This window comes from Lethenteron reissneri, chromosome 58 (genome assembly GCF_015708825.2).
Source record: "Lethenteron reissneri isolate LAM-NWPU_2019-01 chromosome 58, ASM1570882v1, whole genome shotgun sequence".
Taxonomy (NCBI): Eukaryota; Metazoa; Chordata; class Hyperoartia; order Petromyzontiformes; family Petromyzontidae; genus Lethenteron; species Lethenteron reissneri.
Genome location: NC_083836.1, coordinates 1,598,474 through 1,618,899, shown reverse-complemented (window position 1 = coordinate 1,618,899; position 20,426 = coordinate 1,598,474). Strand labels below are relative to the sequence as shown.

Here is a 20,426-nt window from a genome sequence, read left to right as displayed (position 1 = left end):
GTATATATAGAACAATTGACATCCTGGACACCCTTACGCACGATATATTGATTCATTATGAAGATACAATTGGGTCAAATATTTTAATTGGAACTCGTTGACATCGCGAAAGCACAGCTTTGTGGACGTTAAGACTTCATGAAGGACTTTATAACCCGAGAAGATGCACGAATAGCGACAGCTTAACGCGTTAAAGTCACCCGCCGCGCAGTCGGAGTCAGGGGGAGGCGAACCGTCCAATGGGAGCACGCCTTACTACCACGCGCGGGTGTGACCGCCCAATCACAGCGCGCGTCTCTGAGCCGTCGCCAAGGCAACGAGAAACGCCCGAGTTGCTTGGCAACCGAGGCGAGCCGTAGGCTTGTGGCCCTCACTTAGGCCTCGCTCTGAAGCAGCGATCACAACTCTCCCTTAGACCGAGCGTCGTCATCGTCGTTAAGAACGTTGCTGCTGCTGCTGCTGTTGTTGTTGTTCTTGCAGCGCTCTGTGATCGCCGGAGGGAAGTTGAGGGCAACGAAAAGGGCGGGCCGGCGGCGTTGACGCGCCGTGCAGGCGGAGGTACGAGGTGGTGATGGTGGTGGTGGGGGGGGGGGTGATGGACGATTTGTGTTTGAAACGATACCCACAACGTCTCTATGCAATCGTCGATTAATAAAGTTGTTCGTACTGCCCTGGGGCTGTGACCGAACACCACTGGGAAGCTACGAGGCTCGTCAGATCCAGGGAAGCTGAGCCGCGTTGAGCGTGGCTAGATTGTAAATGTTGTGTATTTTATTTCCAACACACCGGTTGTGATGTCCTAGTAACGAATTGTCACGTTGTTTACGTGACAAACCTTACTGATTTGCTGTGTCGGGTGGTGGCGGGGTTAACGACACGTTTATATTTAGGCAATCTAACCCAAAACAATCTATATTATAAGCGTGGGAGTGTTTGGATGGGCGACCGTCATGCATAACAGGTGTTATAGACAATTGAAACCTCATTTGCCAGTAAAAAATATGATAATTGGTTCTTTACCCTTTTATCTGGCAACAAAACTGACACCTTTTTTACGAGGAGTCATGTTTGCATAGACCACAATACCTGCAGTCATAATGCAAACAAAACACACAACTCTGATAATGTATGCACTGTCCTTGAAGTTGATTGGTCCACACCTGAGACAGCTTTCCTTAGAGCCTAGTCTCACATGGGTTGGACCAGATGACGCCAAAAGGCGCACAACTCAAAGACAAATTACCATCAGAGTATGAGAGCTCGGGGTTAGCATTTACACCATTGGACCAATCAACTTCAAGGACAGTGCACATTATCAGAGTTATGTTTTTTGTTTGCATTATGGCTACAGGTATTGTGGTCTATGCAAACATGACTCCTCGTAAAAAAAGGTGTCAGTTTTGTTGCCAGATAGAAGGGTAAAGAACCAATTATCAGGTGTTATAGACTGCTGCGAGATGATGTGTGGTTGGTCCGCTGAGCAAAACCTCATTGTTATTCTATTGTAGTTATATTCTCAAACGTCTATTCTGTTCTCCGCCTTCACAAACCCGCACTGACCAGCGCGGTGAGGTATGGTCAAGTAGCCCCCACAAGGCACAGGGGTGGGAGGCCCTCATCCAGCAGTGGACTGACCAACAGGCTTTTAGCAACATCATCAACATAGTCTTGAGACCAACTGAGGCTTTCCTGGGTGTATAAGTCTCAAATAAACCAAGACGCACATGTTGGTATTGTCTGTCTCATTTGCTGTGTCTCCTCGTTTGTACTTCGTGTACGCATGTCTGGTACTCTGCTAATAGGGACAATATTGTGAATCCACATGGACATGTGGATGATGCATTCAGCATCTAACTCGTCCATACATGCAGGCTAATACTGGGGCTCTTATCGACCACACAATGTTTTTCTGATATGTGGAACAAAAATATTGCTAGATTTAAGGACAAATCATATGCAAAAGTAATCATATAGTACCACAACAGTATTATAACCATTGCCATTGCTAACAAACGCGTGTCTGAACAAGTTCAAGTTAATTTGAGTAACGAGGTGAGAACTCGAGAGGGAGACCAGGCTAGTCTCATTTGTAAGCGTGACCTCAGTAATCAAAAAAGTCAATATAACAATGAACCACATAAATAATTCTAGATTTGAAGCTTTCGTGACTGCAAGGATTCAGACTCTTAGTTTTTTCGGTAAAGTCACGTAGGTAAAAAAAATGAAATTAAAATTAATAAAAAAAAATAAAAAACGTAAATCATGCCAAAAAAACAAATATTAAACAGCACAAAAAGTAACCACGTTATAAAGTACAATAATAAATAATAGAACCCAATGCACAGCTTTAAATAAGAACATAAGGTCTTAAACTCTGCTAGGATCTCAACTACATATGTTTATTTAAGTTGTGCAGAATTTCTTTAAAACCCTTGTGTGTTTTTTCATGATATTCAGTTTCACTGGGCCAAACCAAATCAATGCCACGTATTCGCTGTTTCCTGTGTGTGTGATAGAGGTGAAAGGGCCACTCGAGGGATGGAGAGACAAGGGTTTGTGGTGCTGACTGGAAACAAGGAACCCGTTTCAGCGAAACTCAAAGCTCGGTGAGAACAAAGCTCAGCCAGAGAGCCCTGGTTCGATGTGTGAATATCAATCAGTGGCTGTACAAATAATACAGTTTGTATTCTCAAATAAGAAAACTATTCTTATCTTGAGAAGCATTAATATTGAACTGTTGTACAATTAATACATTGATGAAAAGAGTAAATACACCGACAAGTACGCAGACGTGGGTATTTAATGTTTACAGTATTGGCTTGTTAAGCAAGTTGTGCAAGTAGGGGTGATACTGGTAGGAACCTCCTGGTTACACTAGCCCACAGGGAATTATTGTGTCCGTCCGTCCGTCGTGCATCCAAAAATGGGAGGGGTGGGGCTGGATGGAGAGGGTAGGGTGGGGAGGGGCTGGGTGGGGGGTGGGGCTGGGTGAGGAGGGGCTGGTCACCCCGTGGTGCCCTTATAAAACTCAACGTTTAACCTACTCACGCCGGCTTGTGCCCACCCTCACAGTCGGCCATATTTGCGGAATACACCACGCCGCCGTTGACCCTGGCCATTGACCGAGCAACCCAACGTTCCTACCAGCTCCCTCCGCAGGAATGTGTTTAGATTCCACACCGTGACTGGGGATTTTAATGATAGTTCGTGACTCGGGGACACGTTTTCAATTTAAGAATTGGCTGTGGTGAATGCAATGGCCATCAGTGGTTGCAGGTAATCGTATGAATCCATTACGTATAATGGATTATAAATAATAATTGACCACACTCTGTCGATCCACTCCTGAATGTTGGTCTCCTCATGCCATGTGAGTTTTGGGGCTTGTTTGTCCATAACCCATGCTAATTAACCTTGTTGTGCACAGGGACAGATGTCATCATGGGCTACTCGAGGCTAAACACACACAGCAGCTGTGGTTAGAATGATTGAGATGAGATATGATCAATGCAAATCTTGATCCGTACACGTGTAAGAATGTATGTTTTTTCCCGTACGGTACGTTCGCGCGTCTGGTGTGTGGAGCAACAGCAGCACGCAGGCTCTGCGCGGAGAGACGCTGCAGCTCGCCGTGGAGAACACGGAGCTGGAGGAGCAGCTGGAGAAACTGCGGCGCGAGGGGCAGCGGCTGCGGGAAGAGAAGCGGTCGGTGCTGGAAACCCAACCAATGCCTCATTCATCTTCTTGGTTCTTTCGGTAAAATCACGTAGAAGGGAAATAATAAAATAATAAAAATTTTACATCATAAAATACAATTCTCACGACGTTTCGGCCACAACGCAAGCAGCCGTCCTCTAACCCAGCTTAAATATACGCTGCCAAGCTTGGTGGTGTTCATTCAGACGCTGTCTTTCCGACAGACCTGTTCTTCACGTGATGTCGGCTGTTTGCGTTGTGGCCGAAACGTCGTGAGAATTGTATTTTATTATGTTTAATTTTTATTATTTTATTATTTCCCTTCTACGTGACTTTACCGAAAGAACCAAGAAGATGAATCCCTGCAGTCACGAAAGCTTTAAATCGAAAAATACAATGCCTCATTACCATTGCCATTAGCAGCTAGACCCGGTGTTTCATTGAAATACTGCGCTATTTCAGGGATGGCTTGTCCCGGTATATATCAGGTTTTCGAACAAAGCCCCATTATTTAAATTTAGAATGTAACCCATTTACATCTTGCAAGGCGAAATAAATGAAACCACCAAAGAGAAACATCCACTGTTTCACTGCTATTCCCCAAACAAGTCTATTATGATTTGTATAATACCTGTTATCTATTTTAATTATATGGAAGATGTGTGGTGGCTGGGTGGCTCAGGTCAGAGCACCTCCAGTTCACATGGTTGGCTACGTACGGTGAAAAAGAAGTTCAACATACATACGGAGCGTTGTTCTGGCACCAATTCCCAGCCACAGTTAACATTACTGGTGAGTAATCTATGAACTGGTCCTGGACCTCCCTCTCCGTGACAATACGCACTAACCAGCGTGGTGAAGTATGGTCCACTGAACCCCCATGACCGTCAACATGGTGTGGATGAGGCCCTCATCCAGTACCGGATTGACAAAGGACTGTGACAAAAAAAACCCACTAGATTGAGATGATATGGCTATCACTCATTCCCCGTTCATTCAATACATTCATCATCATTTACCGTCAAAAGTCTCGGTTTCACCGAATTCGCGCATCACAGATTTTCCCATTGCTTCCTCTCATCTATTTCACTCACCTCTTCTCCATTATTACATTCATATGCACCATTCCTAATTCTTTGTAAAACGCCTTGCTTAAGGCGCTATGTGAATTACGTTAAGATAAGATAAGCTTGTTCCGTGCATTGGCTTTCTCACACACTTGTACGTGTTTGGTCTGGCAGGCAGGCGGGAGGGTTTCACTGGAAGACTGGGCAAACAGGAGCCCTGACTCTGCCTTCCAATGCCGTGCCAAGGCAGGGCAGCAAGGTGAGCGTGTGTGTATGTGCGAGCCAACGCAGTCCTGTGCAAGAAATATTCAGTCGTTTCATATACATTTCACAAAGTGAGCTTGAGAGCACGGAGATATGCGTGCTTGGAATTTCAATGAGAGACAGATTTGGGAACACATGGACGTGAGAACATACACAAGTTAGAGACGTCATATTAACTGCTAAGACATGTGAGTGGGCTTAGGCAGTGAGCGTTGATAGAAAGGATTATGGCCGATGCAGTAGCGTCCAAAAGAAGGATGATGACACTTGAGAGGACCTCTTCCATGGAGATTGAATGATAACATCAGCTTGCCTGTAAGGAGTTCGATGGATGTTGCATTCCGTGATGTGATTTGGCAATGGCTTGGCGAGACCTTCGTCATGGTGTGCATGGGCATGCAGTCAGCGTTCGTCTCTTTTAATCAGCAAATCTCACCTATAGGTCTGAACCGAGAGAGAAAAACATTTTTTTTGCTAGGGAAGCCTGCATCCATTGTAGCGGTGAGTGGCTGGAGTGTGAGTAAATAGATTCTGAGCAGCAAAGCAAACTCAGGGACAGGTGTCAAATTCCTCAACTGAGTCTGACGCAGGGAGAGACGGTGGGAAGCATAACTTTGTGTACACTACTCAAGCTACTCAGCTGCATACACTTTAAAAAATGTCACTATTGTGTACAGTGCAGTGTGAACTCCGTAACTCTGTTTCACGTTGCGGTTTGATTAATTCTGTTTGTCTTAAGGTGTGCTGTGCTTGTCGCTGTGGTTTCAGGTGGGCTCGGGCAAAGTGAGAATCAGGGTTCTGAAGGAGCAAGTCGAAGGCAAGTTTGATCCGCCCCTTGTAACCCATAGCATCATCTGCTCTATTTGCGCTCTCGCAGTTTAATGTGTTTACAATGAATAGGCCTGCAGCAATTTGCCTTCCCGCCCACCCCTTGTGATTCACGATTGTCATGACCTCAAGTAGCGATTCGATTTAAGAATCGATGCTTTTGGTTCTTTCGGTAAAGTCACATAGAAGGGAAATAATAAAATATAAAAATAAAACATAATGAAATACAATTGTCACGACGTTTTGGCCACAACGCAAGCAGCCGTCCTCAGGTGAAGAACAGAGCTGTCGGGAAGACAGCGTCTGAATGAAACACCACCAGCTTAAATATACGCTGCCAAGCTTGGTGGTGTTCATTCAGACGCTGTCTTTCCGACAGACCTGTTCTTCACCTGAGGACGGCTGCTTGCGTTATGGCCGGAACGTCGTGAGAATTGTATTTTATTATGTTGAATTTTTATTATTTTATTATTTCCCTTCTACGTGACTTTACCGAAATAACCAAGAAGATTAATCCCTGCAGTCACGAAAGCTTTAAATCGAAATTTAAATCGATGTTTTATTTTGCCTCGTGACGCAATGGAGTGCCGATAGTGACCGCTGTGATTACATAGTCGGCGGTATTTTGGGTGGAGCGGTGGTGCTATGGTTAGCGCATTGCACCTCCGATTAGCACGGTTGGCTATGTACGGCGCGAAAGAAGTTCAACACAAATACATACATACATTGCGTTATGAACTTAGACCCTGAGTTCAATGTCTGGCCATGGCAGACACTCGTCGCGATCGATACTTAAATCAGTGCTGGACACCCATTTAACTCACCCGCTCTGACCAGCGCGTGAAGTACGGTCAAACAACCCCCATCACCAAAAGGCATGGGTGGCCTTCATCGAGCAGTGGATTGACAAAGGGCAGTCATTTTTTTATTACTTCCAGTATGAGTCGAAAATAATTAATTTTTACATGTACGATTCTGTACATGTACGATTCTGTGCATGTGTTTTGAAGGTAAGAATCGATGTATCGTTACACCCTTAGATGTGAATCATAGTTATGATTATAATCACATACTGATTTGCATGCTCTGCCAGGATTATGGTCATCTTCTTGGTGTGGTATTTATTCCTGTGAAGATTCACAATTTTTATTAAACCTGTCAATAGGCTGCCCATAAACATTATTTGTAAAGCAAAGCGTATCATAACAAAGGTAGTTTATCATAACAGCTTCTCATCAGTACGTGTGTGTGTGTGATCATGTTTAAAGCGTAGTGCTTTATCTTGTACTTAATGCCTTTTTATTTGCAGAAGTCAAGAAGGCCATCCCAGTGTCTTCCCCTCAAACCAAGTGGGTGACAGAAGCGAAAAGAGCAAAGAAATGTGGCCAGTGTGAAAACAAACCCGCCCTGCTGGTAAGAGGTTCAATTTTCAGTAAGCGCATCAAAGTGAGTGTTGAACTGCGGAGTGGATCAAAGTGATTAAAACGTGTCTGTTTACCAAACTGGAATTGTAACAAAGAGTGTCTGGACAGTGCACTCTTCATGCGATGTTTAGAAGCGACTGTCTCTTGTTTTGATTTGAAGCTTTCGTGACTGCAGGAATCCATACTCTTTGGTTCTTTCGGTAAAGTCACGTGACTTTACCGAAAGAACCAAAGAGTATGTCTCTTGTTTACCAAACTGGAATTGGCTTTGGGAGATCTAATACAAACTCTTAAGGGTACATTGATAATGTTCCAATTAACCTATCATGGGGTTTCTTAAAATATAAATACATGCTTTTTCCAGCGCATCCCTTTTATGCCCTTTCAGCTTAACTTTGTCAGGTTGTAAGTCCGAATAACTCTGTCCTGGTTTGCGCACTGCGCTATGACCCGAGTTAGATTCCCGGTCACGGCTAAACGACGGTGGCGAGTGACATCTGACACCAGACCTGGGCTTGACTCCTTTCACCTACCCGCACCAACTGGCGCGGTGAAGTATAGCCAAACAACTCCCATGACCTCCACAGCTTGGTTGAGGAGGCCTTCGTCTAGCAGTGGATTAAAAAAGTGCTGTACGTTGTCTGCGTGCATGTGTGCGTGCGTGTGTGCGTGCGCGCGAGCCAGGTGTGTGTGGAGTGCGGCGAGGATTTCTGCGTGCCCTGCTTCAGCAGGATGCACCACAAGGGTGCGCTGCGGGCACACCGATCGCATCCCATCCAGGTAAGATATCATCATTATTTGGAGGTGATCGCGCCGTTGTAACAGCGCAAGGCTATCACGAAGGCGCGCTATGTTTTCACAGACATTGGACTTCAGTAGTTTCAAAGTAGGGGGCGATGTTGCCATGTGTAATCCCATTTGAGTAATGTGTCGGTAATTGTTTTCATTTGGATCATGACGTCGGCAGACAATGACCTCCTCTTTTCGAATTGCGTCATGGGATATTTAACATCCATTGTGAAGCAAGCGGTGTGTATTTTATGGTTAAATCCCTTAACCAGGGCGGCCTGACGGATTTGAACTGTGAATCGCTGCAACCAGTGGGCAATACGCTACAGTTGATGCTCTCAAGCGTGGTGAGCAAAAATCTCATTAAGTTTTGTTCTACACTTAATTTGGCTTTGAGCTTTAATATTAATCGCTTAAATGTCCTGCTATGAACATTACTCTCGCATGATTCTTGATGGTTGAACATTACTGACATTGTGTGGACCAGTGGTTACATGAAGGGATCTCGGAGGTTGCTCCATGATATCTTGATTCCAAAGGCCATTCCATAACGTGAAGGGGGATACACGCTGCTCTGTAAGACATCCTAACGGTTATTTCGGCTCATGACATGATGCCGATCGCAATCGGGATAAAACGGGTGCAAAATAATTGTAAAAAAATGTCGTTAACATTTACAATCTCATCACGGGATGCTCCAATGCCAGCAGTCGGAAATGGCGAGTCTCACGTTGACGCCGGACGTAGTCCAACGCTTCAAGCGAGACATGGGCTCGGCAGCCGATGGACGGGACGTTAGGGAACGTGGCTTCGCAAAGTTCTCCAACACGTTGAGTTGCGCTGCTCTAGGAGTTGTCAGTGTATTTATTTACTTACTTTTGTTCACGTGGAGTAGGTCCCCCATCGAACTGGGTAATAGGGAGAATACAGAAACATTGAGAGCATTGACAAGATAAGGGCAAACTATTTGAAAAGGAAAATCTGCCACCACAGCAGCAGCAGCAGCAGCAGCTTCTTCCCAAGAAACAGCTGTTGAGATAGTACTGAACAGAGAATTAAAATACATGAAGTTGTAGCACCTTAAAACTGAATGCAGATGCGAAAACAATCAATATGTAGTTAAACAAATGGAAGATTGCCAATAGATAGTTATGCAATTTGTAGCGTAACTTTAGCTATTACATTAATGTTATCTGAAAGATCTGAATGCATACTTTGTTTCAGAACATGATGTCCATAGCACAATTGGAATAACAGGGCAGGGGAATCATGGTTTGTGATTAGCGATGCCATCTGCTCACCAATTAAGTGATTTAAGACGAACTGTATTGTGATTTAGACTTTAGTAAAGTCGACTGATTGCGACAATAATGGCACGTGTTTTTATTTATAATCCAGACGCCGCCGTTATCTAACACAAGAGCTCAGGATACCGGCGTTGGCTTCACTTTACCCTCGCCGCCATCAACGGAAGTGCGGGAAAGGAGGAAAGTGGACGGTCGAGCGTCAGGATTCGGCCAACGTGGGTTAGAAGGGGGAGCCAAGAGCGGGCAAACCATAGGCCCCATAGAAGCGGAAGCCACACAAGGAGGAAGAAGAGGAGGAGGAGAAGTTGGCGGGGTACAGAAGCCAGGAGGGAAAGAAACGCGAGGCACCTCCGGGCCAGGTGAAGTGTCGTCACGGCGGGGAGATGGGGGGACGGGAGGCGGCAGGGGCTCTCTCCTGGAGGGGAACTTCAGCGAGGAGGAGTCGTCGCGCGAGTTCCAGGAGGCCGTGGCGGCGTGGCGTGGTGCCGCTGGGCCCTGCGCGCCGGGCCCCGAGCGGACAACACGAGGCTCCGTGTCAGGTGAGGCCACTGCCGCCATCCGTCGCTCATGAAATGCCGATGTCACATTCACAGTGGTAGCGCAAGAGAGCGTACTGCACGTATACGTGTCATACTGGCTGACCATACCGATTCAAGCGGTAGGCTGACGATTTTTCAACACTTTTATACTGCATATAGAGATTCAAAGCTGATGATAGGGCTTCATAACTTACTGAATATATTTTAAAAAAATCTTGCTTTGAAAATGGTAATGTGGTAAAAGGGTCTATGTATTGGCAGCCTATCGCTTGCATCATTAGGGTTGGCAAGTATCAACACGTAGCCCTGATTTGTCAATTCACTGCTGGATGAGGGCTTCCCCCACGGCCGTGTGGGATATTTTATCTTTGCTTCACCATTCCCCACTCCCAGTGTCGGTGGAGGCTCGAGAGGAAATCCCCATCCCAGGCAAGGCCTTGCTGAGCCTGAATTTCCCGGAGAACTCTGCCCTCTCGTACATGGACCGTCTGCTCCTCAAGAAGCACCGACGGTAATTCCCCATGGAGCTCACCAGAGGACGAACTATGAGCATTCAATCCTCGTGTCCAGGTGACCGAGTGGAGTTCAACTCACAAAACCGGAATCTGGAGATGAAAATCCGCAGAACGTTACCTAGAACACACACGCGCGTGCTGTAAATATGACAATCAAATGCGCCGTATACATAACACAGTTTGAGTTTACAATCTTATGACATCTCAACACGCTCTACATTAAAAGGTGGCCGAGTGGCTCAAAGGTCAGAGCACTGAGTCAGCACTGCTGAGATCCAGAGATCGAATCGCAAACTTCACTACGCTGGTCAGTTCGGATTGGTGAAGAGGGCAGCAATAGCTGGTTTAGATGTCACTCGCCACTCATGTTCCCATGGTCAGGAATCAAACTCGGGTTGTAGTGCAGCATGATAACCACTGGGCCACCCACCACTCTACTTCGCATTGTTGTTGTTGTTGGTGTCATTTATTTTTGTGTTGTTTATTTGCATTTTATTGAAAAGCAGGACACCCCTCGAGGGACTAGGAGGGGAAGCAGCGGAGTGGAGGATGCTAGAGAGACGCTCTGTCCAGTTTGACCACGGAGATGAAAACGGTACAAACGAAATGCCCTACGCAAGCCAGCTTCAATGTGATCACGTGGCTCTTACATACATTGACAGTAGCCCAGCAATGGCAAGTTGGTTTCGTCCTTCTAACTCTGTGCATGGGTACATGCATAGCCCTTTTGTTGATTCACTGCTGGATGAAGGCCTCTCCACACGGTGCGGATTGTAGAGGTTATTTAACCATAGTTCACGCTGGCCAGTGCGGGTTGAGGGTGGGGAGCATAGATTCTGGAGCAAGTAAGTTTGGTACAGCAATGGATTTTGCTGCAACTTGGCCTCACAACAGCTGTTATGCACGGTGATCGCCCATCAAAATAGTGTCCAGGCTCAAGACTGCTTAGCTTCTGAGATCTAATTATATCGGGAGCTTTCAGGGTATGTTGGTCAAAGACGTTATCATAATAACCGACAAGAACCTTTTCATGCAGTCCGCAGGTAAAAAATAAGAGACAGAATTATTCAAATTGGTGAACGATTCTGCGATTGTATTTGACTTCCCCGTCTTTTTCCACAGCATCAGAAAATCTTGAAGAACGCAAATATTACGTGGAGATTTTTGCCGCACCGCAGGCCTCCATTCGGGAACCCAGGCCCGAGTCATCTCTCACCATCGTAGAGATGGCAGAGGTGACGGGGAGATCGTACATTCGGGTCACGCATGTACTGTGTAGAACCCCTCTTAACGACCACCCAATGTGCAGTGTACAGTAGCGAAGTGTATTGTGTAGTGTATAGTAGTGTAGTGTATAGTAGTGTAGTGTATAGTAGTGTAGTAGTGTAGTGTATAGTAGTGTAGTAGTGTAGTGTATAGTAGTGTATTGTGTAGTGTATAGTAGTGTATTAAAGTGTATAGTAGTGTAGTGTATTGTAGTATAGTAGTGTAGTGTATAGTAGTGTAGTAGTGTAGTGTATTCAAGTGTAGAGTAGCGTAGTAATGGTAGTGTATAGTATATAGTGTAGTGTATAGTGGTGTATAGTAGAACCCCTCTTAACGACCACCCCTGTTAACTAATCACCTCCATAGAGCCCAATGTGTAGTATATAGTAGTGTAGTGTATAGTGTAGTGTATAGTAGTGTTGTGCCTCCATAGAGCCCAATGTGTTTGTTTACCAACCATTCCCCTGTTAACGACGGGCTGTTGTAGGTACAGTAAATATTAATTAAAGCAATGATTAACCGTGTTTATTTTAATATTTTGTGTTTATAATTTTGTTAGTATCTTTATGGATTAATATCCATTGTTTAAAGATTAGAAAGTAAGTTTTTTGGGTGAGAAAGGGTAACATTCGATGCTATCAGAACAAATTAAGCCTTTAACGTGTATTTCCTATACTCGCTCGACGACCAAAATCACTTAACGACCGGTTTCGTGGACACAATTATCGTCGTTAACAGGGGTTTTGCTGTACTGTGCAATAATAATTTTACATTCGAGCCATTCTTAGAGTTCAGGGCCATCACGGGGACGCGATGTTTCGCAGTCATCGTCTGGGGAAGCGTCACAGTCGGGGCGATGTTGCCATCATGTGAAATCCAAAGTTTGAGTCATTTGCAGGATTATTATATTTTTAAATTTGGTAAAGTTGGACCGTGCCGACGGCGCAAAACTTCGCGGAATCTTTTCACGTCCGCCGTGAAGCAGACGGCGCTTGTTTTACGGTTAGTGCCCCGGCAATAAGGTGCAGCCTGCTGCACAAGCAGCGCACACGCTACCGCTGGGCCGTGTATGCTTTACGTTTAAAATATCATATGTTCTGGTTTGACTGGGGCGATCCTGGTCTCAGAAACGCTTCAAATCCAACGGCCGTAAACGATGAGGTTGAGGTGAAAATGGTTAGAATGCAACGTTGGGTTCGGCAAGGTTTTCAGCTTTGCTACGTCTTGCACTCACTGCAGGGAGAGAACTTTCTGGAGGAGACAGAAGGGTTTGTTCTTGAGGAGGATGGCTCACCCGTGAACGTCAGCTGCAGGTGAGATTGGCCTGCAGTGCGCGTTTATGTTAACCCGTACTTGCAACCACAATCTATCCACTGCTGGGCAAAAGCCGTCCCAAGCCAACACCGTCCCCCTCAGCCTTGCGACGCTACAATCCACCTAGCACCTGAACATGAGTTAATTTCATCGATCGATCCCTGGGGTGGATATCCTCTTGGGCGTGTTCCCTTTAGCTGCCATATAATTTTTTGTCTGGACCACCAACCATCATCTCTTCGAGCAAAGCATCCTGCTCAAGACCACTTATCTTAACAGTCAAATGTTTCTTAACAGTTAAATTTGATGTCTTTAACCTGCGTTATTTTCTCCAATCTGTTCGTTTCTTTTGCTGTTTCTTAATGTAATTCCAATAACAAATTCAGTCAAATAATTACAGCCAATATTATGATAACCACTACTTGTAATGGTAGTTAAAGAGATGTGATTTGAGCTGCCTCTCAAACGTGCAAACTGTGACCGTGAGCCTTGGGTTGGGTGCCTTACAGCGATGAAGTAGAACCCAGATATCTTGCCCAGCACTCTCCGCTGCTGGATGGTGGCCGCGAGGTATCTGCAAGAACTCCTCGGCAACAGGCACCAAAACCAGTAACACCATCTCCGCGTGGTGACCTCGATGCTTCAGAGAGGGGCCTCACCACTGAGCCATCAGAGGCAAGTTGGTAATGATGTCTTCAATGAAAAGACTCGCACATAATACCTGATGTTGTAACTACCTTTATCGCTGATCAAATACAGCAAATTCACTTCACACAATCAAAATTTAGAGGTGGTTGGGTGGCGCAGAAGTCAGAATACTGAAACCGCACCGCTGAAAAATATAATGGCATATATTTGTTTGCAGGATTTGAAGAATGTTGGGAGCCGCATCAAATTGGAGCTGCCAGACTATCAGGGCCTGCAGGGGTTTTTCTCCATCGGTCTCAGCGCCGGCGGAGAGCACAGTGGCTCAAGACATGGACAGAACGGGACGGATCTTCACGGCAGCCGTCCGGCCTGTGGTACCGTCTCGGCGCGTACCAATGCAGACGCCGCCCGAACGGCGAGTGCCAGTGGAGGGGCGTTAAGTCTGCTGTCAGGTACCGGCTCTCAGCGGTGGAGTGTTGCATAGCGAAGGGCATTAGCTCCGCTAATATTTATAATCTAGAAAGTGTAAGCTATTATTCGCTGTAAACTATTTCTTTTGCACTATCACGTGACAAACAAAATGACCTACACACTTATAGATTTGAAGCTTTCGTGACTGCAAGGATTCATATTCTTAGGTTTTTTCGGTAAAGTCACGTAAGTAAAAAAATTTAAATAAAAAAAAGTAGAAATAAAAATAAAATAAAAATCACGACGTTTCGGAGGAAACACAAGCTTCCGTCTTCAGGTGGAACCGTCACAGCACGACTGCTGTATCAAGTGAAGAGAGCTCTAAGACACACGACCTGGTTAAGGGGAGGGGGGAGGAATAATTGTGCTGTGACGGTTCCACCTGAAGACGGAAGCTTGTGTTGCCTACGAAACGTCGTGATTTAATTTATTTGTCTTCTTTTTTAACCGACGTGACTTTACCGAAAAAACCAAAGCGTTACTTGATACAGCAATCGTGCTGTGACGGTTCCATCTGAAGAGGGAAGCTTGTGTTGCCTCCGAAATGTCGTGATTTTTTTTTTCTTTTTACTTTTATAAATTTAAATTTTTTTACCTACGTGACTTTACCGAAAAAACCTAAGAATATGACCTACACACGCGTAGTGGCTGGAAGTGGGTCGCGTCTGACGCTGACGCACTGTGCTGCCTGCAGGCCGGCACGGAGACTCGCGATGGCGTGCGGACGACAGCCTGGGCCTCTGTGCCGACGCCGAGCTAACGAAGGCCGTGATGGAGGAGAGCAGATCGCACAGGCAGAGGGGCGGCAGCGCGTACAGGCCACGCTCGCCGGCCACTCGACTCGCTGCACGCAGAGACGCGGCGCGATCTGCCGGTCAGGGTTCGCGCAGAGGTCACGGGCGTCGGATAAGGGTTGGTGGTGGACAAGGGCGATATTGTTTTTAGTGGGTGATTTTGCAATGAAAAACACGTTATCAACACTCGCCACAGCCCTAAGTGTTTTTTATTTTCTTTTAGTTTTATGCAGTATTTTGTCGGAATGTTTTCTGGAAATTACGAATATTGAGTTAAAGGCAACACATGTAAAAAGCACGTGCAAACATTACATGTAAGCACACAGCCCTTTTGTCGAACCACGAGTGGATGAAGGCTTCTCTTGCACAGCCTGTTGTGCACAGCAGTTGCCCCTCCAAGCACTATTCAGGCTTTAACTTTGGTTTGTGGGAATCTCATGGGAGCGGTCGCATTTGGGGTAACTCGATTATTGCCACTATCAGAAGAAAAGGTTTTACCCCTTTCTGCTAATAAAACAGGAGGTGTTAAGATGTTAAAACACCAAACAGAAACCTTTTGCAAGGAATCGTGTCTGCATTAACGACATATACCTGTGGTGAACATGCAAAAAAAACATGCTCTGGTAGTATATCATTCATTGTCTTTTAAACTGATTGGTCCACACTAGAGACAGCTTTCTTTAGAGCATAGTCTCAAACAGTGCTAGATCAGAGGATGCCAAAAGGCCAAAAGGGATTCTCTGGTATAATGCAGACACGATTCCTTGCAAAAGGTTTCTGTTTGGTGTTTTAACATCTTAACACCTCCTGTTTTCATTCCGGAAATGGTAAAACCTATTCTTACATTTTGATTATAGCCATTCACGAGTTATATTATAGAAATTATTTTTGGTAAATAATTCATCACGAGTTACGGAGCACATATGTCAACTGCTCGTAAACTTTTTCTCTATTGATGTCCCACTTCATCTTTTCTCCAGCCTCTGCCACCGCCCGCCCGTCATCATCCCCCTCGTCGTCACGGTCCACGTTCACTCCGCTCACGCCGCTGTCCCTTCGGCCGACGAGGTCAGGGGGTCCGGGCAGAGGAGTGCGGATGAGCGGCGCCTTGGACGTGGAGTCGAACCGGGACTCGGATGAGGACGAGGAGCGCATCGTGGGCAGCCTGGAGAGAGAGCTGGCCCTGGGTACACAGCATCTCACCGCCACCAAACATTGATTTCTATGCATACATTAAATTAATTGATATGCATACATTAACCCCCCCCCCCCCCGCCTTCGCATCTGATTGGTTCACAAGTGACGACATCACATTTAGCCCTCTTTTTAAGAATGAAAGATGAGGATTTCTCCACAAATCTGTCTGCCGCCTGATGATGCTGGCGAAACGTACACGAATTGTAAATGTTGTGAGTTTACTCTCCAACGCACCGGTGGTGCTGTACTAGTGACGAATTGGCCACGTTCTGTTTACGTGACAAACCTTACTAGTTGGCTGTGTCGGGTTGTGGCGGGGTTAACAACACATTTATATATTTACGCTATTTAACTTAAAAAAACTCTTATTCTTAAACACAGATAGAGTTGGACACCAGGATAAGGTGTTGTATGCTGAAGGTGAGAGGTTTGTGATCGAGCTAGGAAATTAGCTGTAATGCTAATAATGCCATTTATTTATCATCAGGTCTCAGAAGATAAGCACATTTGAGCCTGGATAGTGCTTGGATGGGTGACCAGAATTCATAGAGATATGTTGTAAGTAGCACAATAAAGTGCGGCAAAAGCCGTTGTGGTACTCTGCTTCTGTGCTGCCCATCTTCATGAAATCACACGAACCAGCAGTGGTCAAGTTTAGTCAAATATACCCCATTACGCACACGCTGTGGGAATGCCTTCACCCAGCGTTGGATAGACAAAGGGCTGCACATCTATATGTTAGCGAGGGCGACGCCAGGTATACCAAACATGAGACAATTGTGTGATCTCAACGCTAAACCCCTCATGCACGAACCCCGCTCCGATGTTCATGAAGAGCAGTCACTTTTAGTGTTACTCCAGTATTAGTAACTTGCACTTTGTACGCCAGTGCAGCAGTTGTGAAAATCTGGAATAGATCGGCCTGCTTGCAGACCACAGTTGCAATATTAATCTGATGTCGTATTTTGTTCGTGCACTGCAAAGTGAATCCACAATTTGAGCTCCGCCCAAACAGCGGACAAAACCAGAATTTCTATGCGAGGGGTAAGATAATAGTGCAGATTAATTTACCGTCAGTTGTGGTTACGCAACTCCTTGCACAAGAAGTGCCGTGAATAGATCTCTGTTCCTGCAGCGTTCATTGTGACGGTGAAATTGTAGCTGATCTCCGAGCTCTTTAAGAACGAAGCCCTTGCCTCAGTAAGTTTAGTATTCTGTGTTTGGCACGATCACGCTTGTGTGTTTAGGCTCTTGCTGTCATTTACAATGATGCTGTTGATTCATGGCCTGTGAGTGCACACCTGGACGAGGGGTTCCCGATGCCATGCCGGTCATGTGGGTTTATTTGGCCATACTTCTCCGCGTTGGTCATTGCGGGTTGGTGAAGGCGGGGGAGCAGTGCCAAATGCTGCCGGCCATGTAGTTCCACAGCAGCCAATAACAACCTGTGCTACATTGTGGTCACCCATGCAAGTGCTGTCCCGGTTCAAACCTGATGAGCTTCCGAGATCTGATATCGGGCACATTCCTGGTGATTTTCGCGCAGGCTCGGTAATGGTCTACACCGCCATGAAGCCTCAGCACACTTTACTGCTATCTGCAGAATAAAACTGTTGGCTTCGTCACCTTTTTTAAGACTCCAATTGCATCATATATGACTGGAGTTCTAATGGTTTATTCTTCTGTTTTGTGGCATTTAAAATGCAATAAACGGAGTTTATAGCTCTATGTTGCGTTGTCTGGGGTCTCCATGTGGATTCCATTCGTACCCCCTGCAAAAGCGCGCGTGGGGCAATGATCAGGGTGGTGTGAGTGATGGATTTCACTTCACCGCAGTCACAATTAGACTCGCATAGACTTGCACAGAGACCCATACACTCGCAGAGACATCCAAAGGCTCGCATAGAGACCCAAGCCGCAGTCACAGCCAGGCCGAGCACTCCTGAAATCCGCACGTATGGAGGTGGTGTCCACACCTCTCAACGTGTAGTTCTCGCAGTTCAACGAGGGCCAGTCTTCAAGATAAGAAGCCACGCCAGATCCTTTCTTGGATTGGATTTTAAAAAAGTCTCTTAAACCTTTACACCATTGGAACCTCATTTGCCAGTAAAAATATAATTGTTTTTTTACCCTTCTATCTGGCAACAAAACTGACACCTTTTTTACAAGGAGTTATGTTTACATAGACCACAATGCCTGCAGTCATAATGCAAACAAAAAACATAACTCTGATAATGTGCATTGTCCTTGAAGTTGATTGGTCCAATGGTGTAAATGCTTACCCCGAGCTCTCGTACTCTGATGGTGCATTATCTTTGAGGTGTGCGCCTTTTGGCGTCATCTGGTCCAACCCACGTGAGACTAGGCTCTAAGGAAAGCTGTCTCGGGTGTGGACCAATCAACTTCAAGGACAGTGCACATTATCAGAGTTATGTTTTTTGTTTGCATTATGACTGCAGGTATTGTGGTCTATGTAAACATGACTCCTTGTAAAAAAGGTGTCAGTTTTGTTGCCAGATAGAAGGGTAAAAAAACAATTATCATGTCTTAAACCTATTTACCGATTAATTTTTTTCACGTGGGGCTTCCCCCCCGGTGCAACGGTTTGTTCACTTTGGTTATCGTCTTTGTCTCACCCCCCCTCCACGCCCAGCAGCTGTTCAGAATCTCCACCAGGGCAGCCCTGGCGAGTCCGGCTAAATCCACAAACACCCGCAGGTGGCGACAACGCGCAGTGTCTGACCGTGCAGCAGCAGCGTGGGCAAAGTATGGGGGCGTTGGGATGGTATTCGGTATACGTCCCGCCAGCCACACAACACTGCTGGGAGCTAAATGTTTTCAATGTAATCGGTTTAATACGCGCACTCTACACTGGGTTTTCGACATTCATTAAACTAATTCCGGGTGAACTGCCAGGTATTTCTTAACAAAGACCAGTTTGCTTGTTTTAAACACAGTGATTTTTTTAACGAAAATATTTCAATTCCCGGAAGGCCTGATCGGACGTGTAAGACGACTGCGTAAGTTTTGGCGTTTGTGCTGTGCAGCTCTCTCCGACGTGTTTTCGGATCGTACCACGTGTTGTTCGAGACGATGTTCGACGTTTCGCTTCACGTGCTCGGAGCTTCTTCGGTTTTTTAAGGCGCTTAAGAAGAATTTTAAGAAGCTGCCAGCACCTGGCGCAGTACGTTGTGCCCAACAGCACATGGTACAGTCCACACACACATACACATCATCAGAGAGCTCTTCTGGGATGTGGTTTGCCGTGATACCTGCATGCGGAAGAGTGAGGCTTTCGACCGTGGATATTTATCATTAATTGGGGGTTTGAACATGACGTGCCTTGCTTTGAAGTGACTCTAGGAGAAATACATCCGTTGAAGTGGCAGCAGTGTTTGCGTGTCGATTTTTTTATTTCCTCCATTCACAGGACAGATGCCTACGACGGAGTCACCGGGAATGCAGTCTTGTCAGATCTCGGTAGCTGCTAAGCAGGTTTGAGCCTGGATTATGTTTGGATGGGCAACCACTATGCATGCACAGCAGGTCTGTTGTACGCTGCGGCATGATATGGCAAACGAGGCTTGTTTGATTGAAATCTCACACGAAGAAAATAAAGTGAATGTACGACTTTGTAGTCATTCGCCCCTATACCCAGGTCGGACGATGGATTTGCACGTCAGAACCACTACGGGCCTCCACCAGTTTCCTCTGGCCTCGCCGTGCCCAGGCATAGTTCACCATACTTTCTAAGGATGACTCTCTTAGGAGCAGCAATGAATGGCACACGAGCAGCTATAGATGGGGGATGGGGGGATACAATAAGAATATTTATTTAGACTGCAGTAGGAATGTCCAGTATGGGCGAGTCAGAAAGTTACAACAGTAAAGCAAAACCATCGCGAGTGGACTTGAACTGAACTGTATAGCTCTCCCATGGACACGTACAGGCCTTTGTTAATCCACTGCTGGATGTGGGCCTCCCCACACCGTAAGGGTCATGGGGGTTATTATGACCGTCATTCACGCCGATTAGTGCGGGTTGGTGAAGGCAGGGAGCTGAATCGAAGGAGTAAAGACATACGGTACACCAGTGAGATTATTTACACCAACGGATCTTGCAGCCGATAACGCCTGTTTTTTTTTATGGCGGTCACCCATCCAAGCACTATCCAAGCTCAACACTGCTTTAGTGTCGGAGATCTGACGAACTTGGGCGCGTTCAAGGGAGATTGAGGTTGTCGTGCGGCCGACGATGCCCATCGCCAAATCGTACCGAAAAAAAAAGCCATTCGAAAATGTTACAG

General features: G+C 45.9%; 1 protein-coding gene across 8 annotated transcripts; it reads left to right on the top strand.

Moving 5' to 3' along the window:
- The first annotated feature begins 234 nt into the window (after window positions 1-234).
- On the top strand, window positions 235-19,507 carry ZBBX (zinc finger B-box domain containing). 8 transcript variants are annotated; one of them, XR_009756968.1, is made up of 18 exons: window positions 235-558; window positions 2,517-2,606; window positions 3,589-3,756; window positions 4,938-5,022; window positions 5,796-5,844; window positions 7,165-7,268; window positions 7,964-8,059; window positions 9,467-9,914; window positions 10,308-10,425; window positions 10,933-11,024; window positions 11,552-11,664; window positions 12,935-13,008; window positions 13,519-13,684; window positions 13,875-14,109; window positions 14,823-15,002; window positions 15,903-16,109; window positions 16,607-16,677; window positions 18,776-19,507. XR_009756968.1 is itself a non-coding variant. In XM_061575326.1 (17 exons), the coding sequence occupies exons 2-17, from the start codon at window positions 2,539-2,541 to the stop codon at window positions 18,817-18,819; spliced, it is 2,250 nt and encodes a 749-aa protein (XP_061431310.1). In that variant the 5' UTR covers window positions 235-558; window positions 2,517-2,538; the 3' UTR covers window positions 18,820-19,507. The 8 variants fall into 8 exon arrangements, 6 of the variants coding, with proteins under 6 accessions (XP_061431310.1, XP_061431312.1, XP_061431314.1 ...); XR_009756969.1 differs by having other exon boundaries at window positions 18,773-19,507; XM_061575326.1 differs by lacking the exon at window positions 16,607-16,677 and having other exon boundaries at window positions 18,773-19,507.
- The last annotated feature ends 919 nt before the right edge of the window (window positions 19,508-20,426 follow it).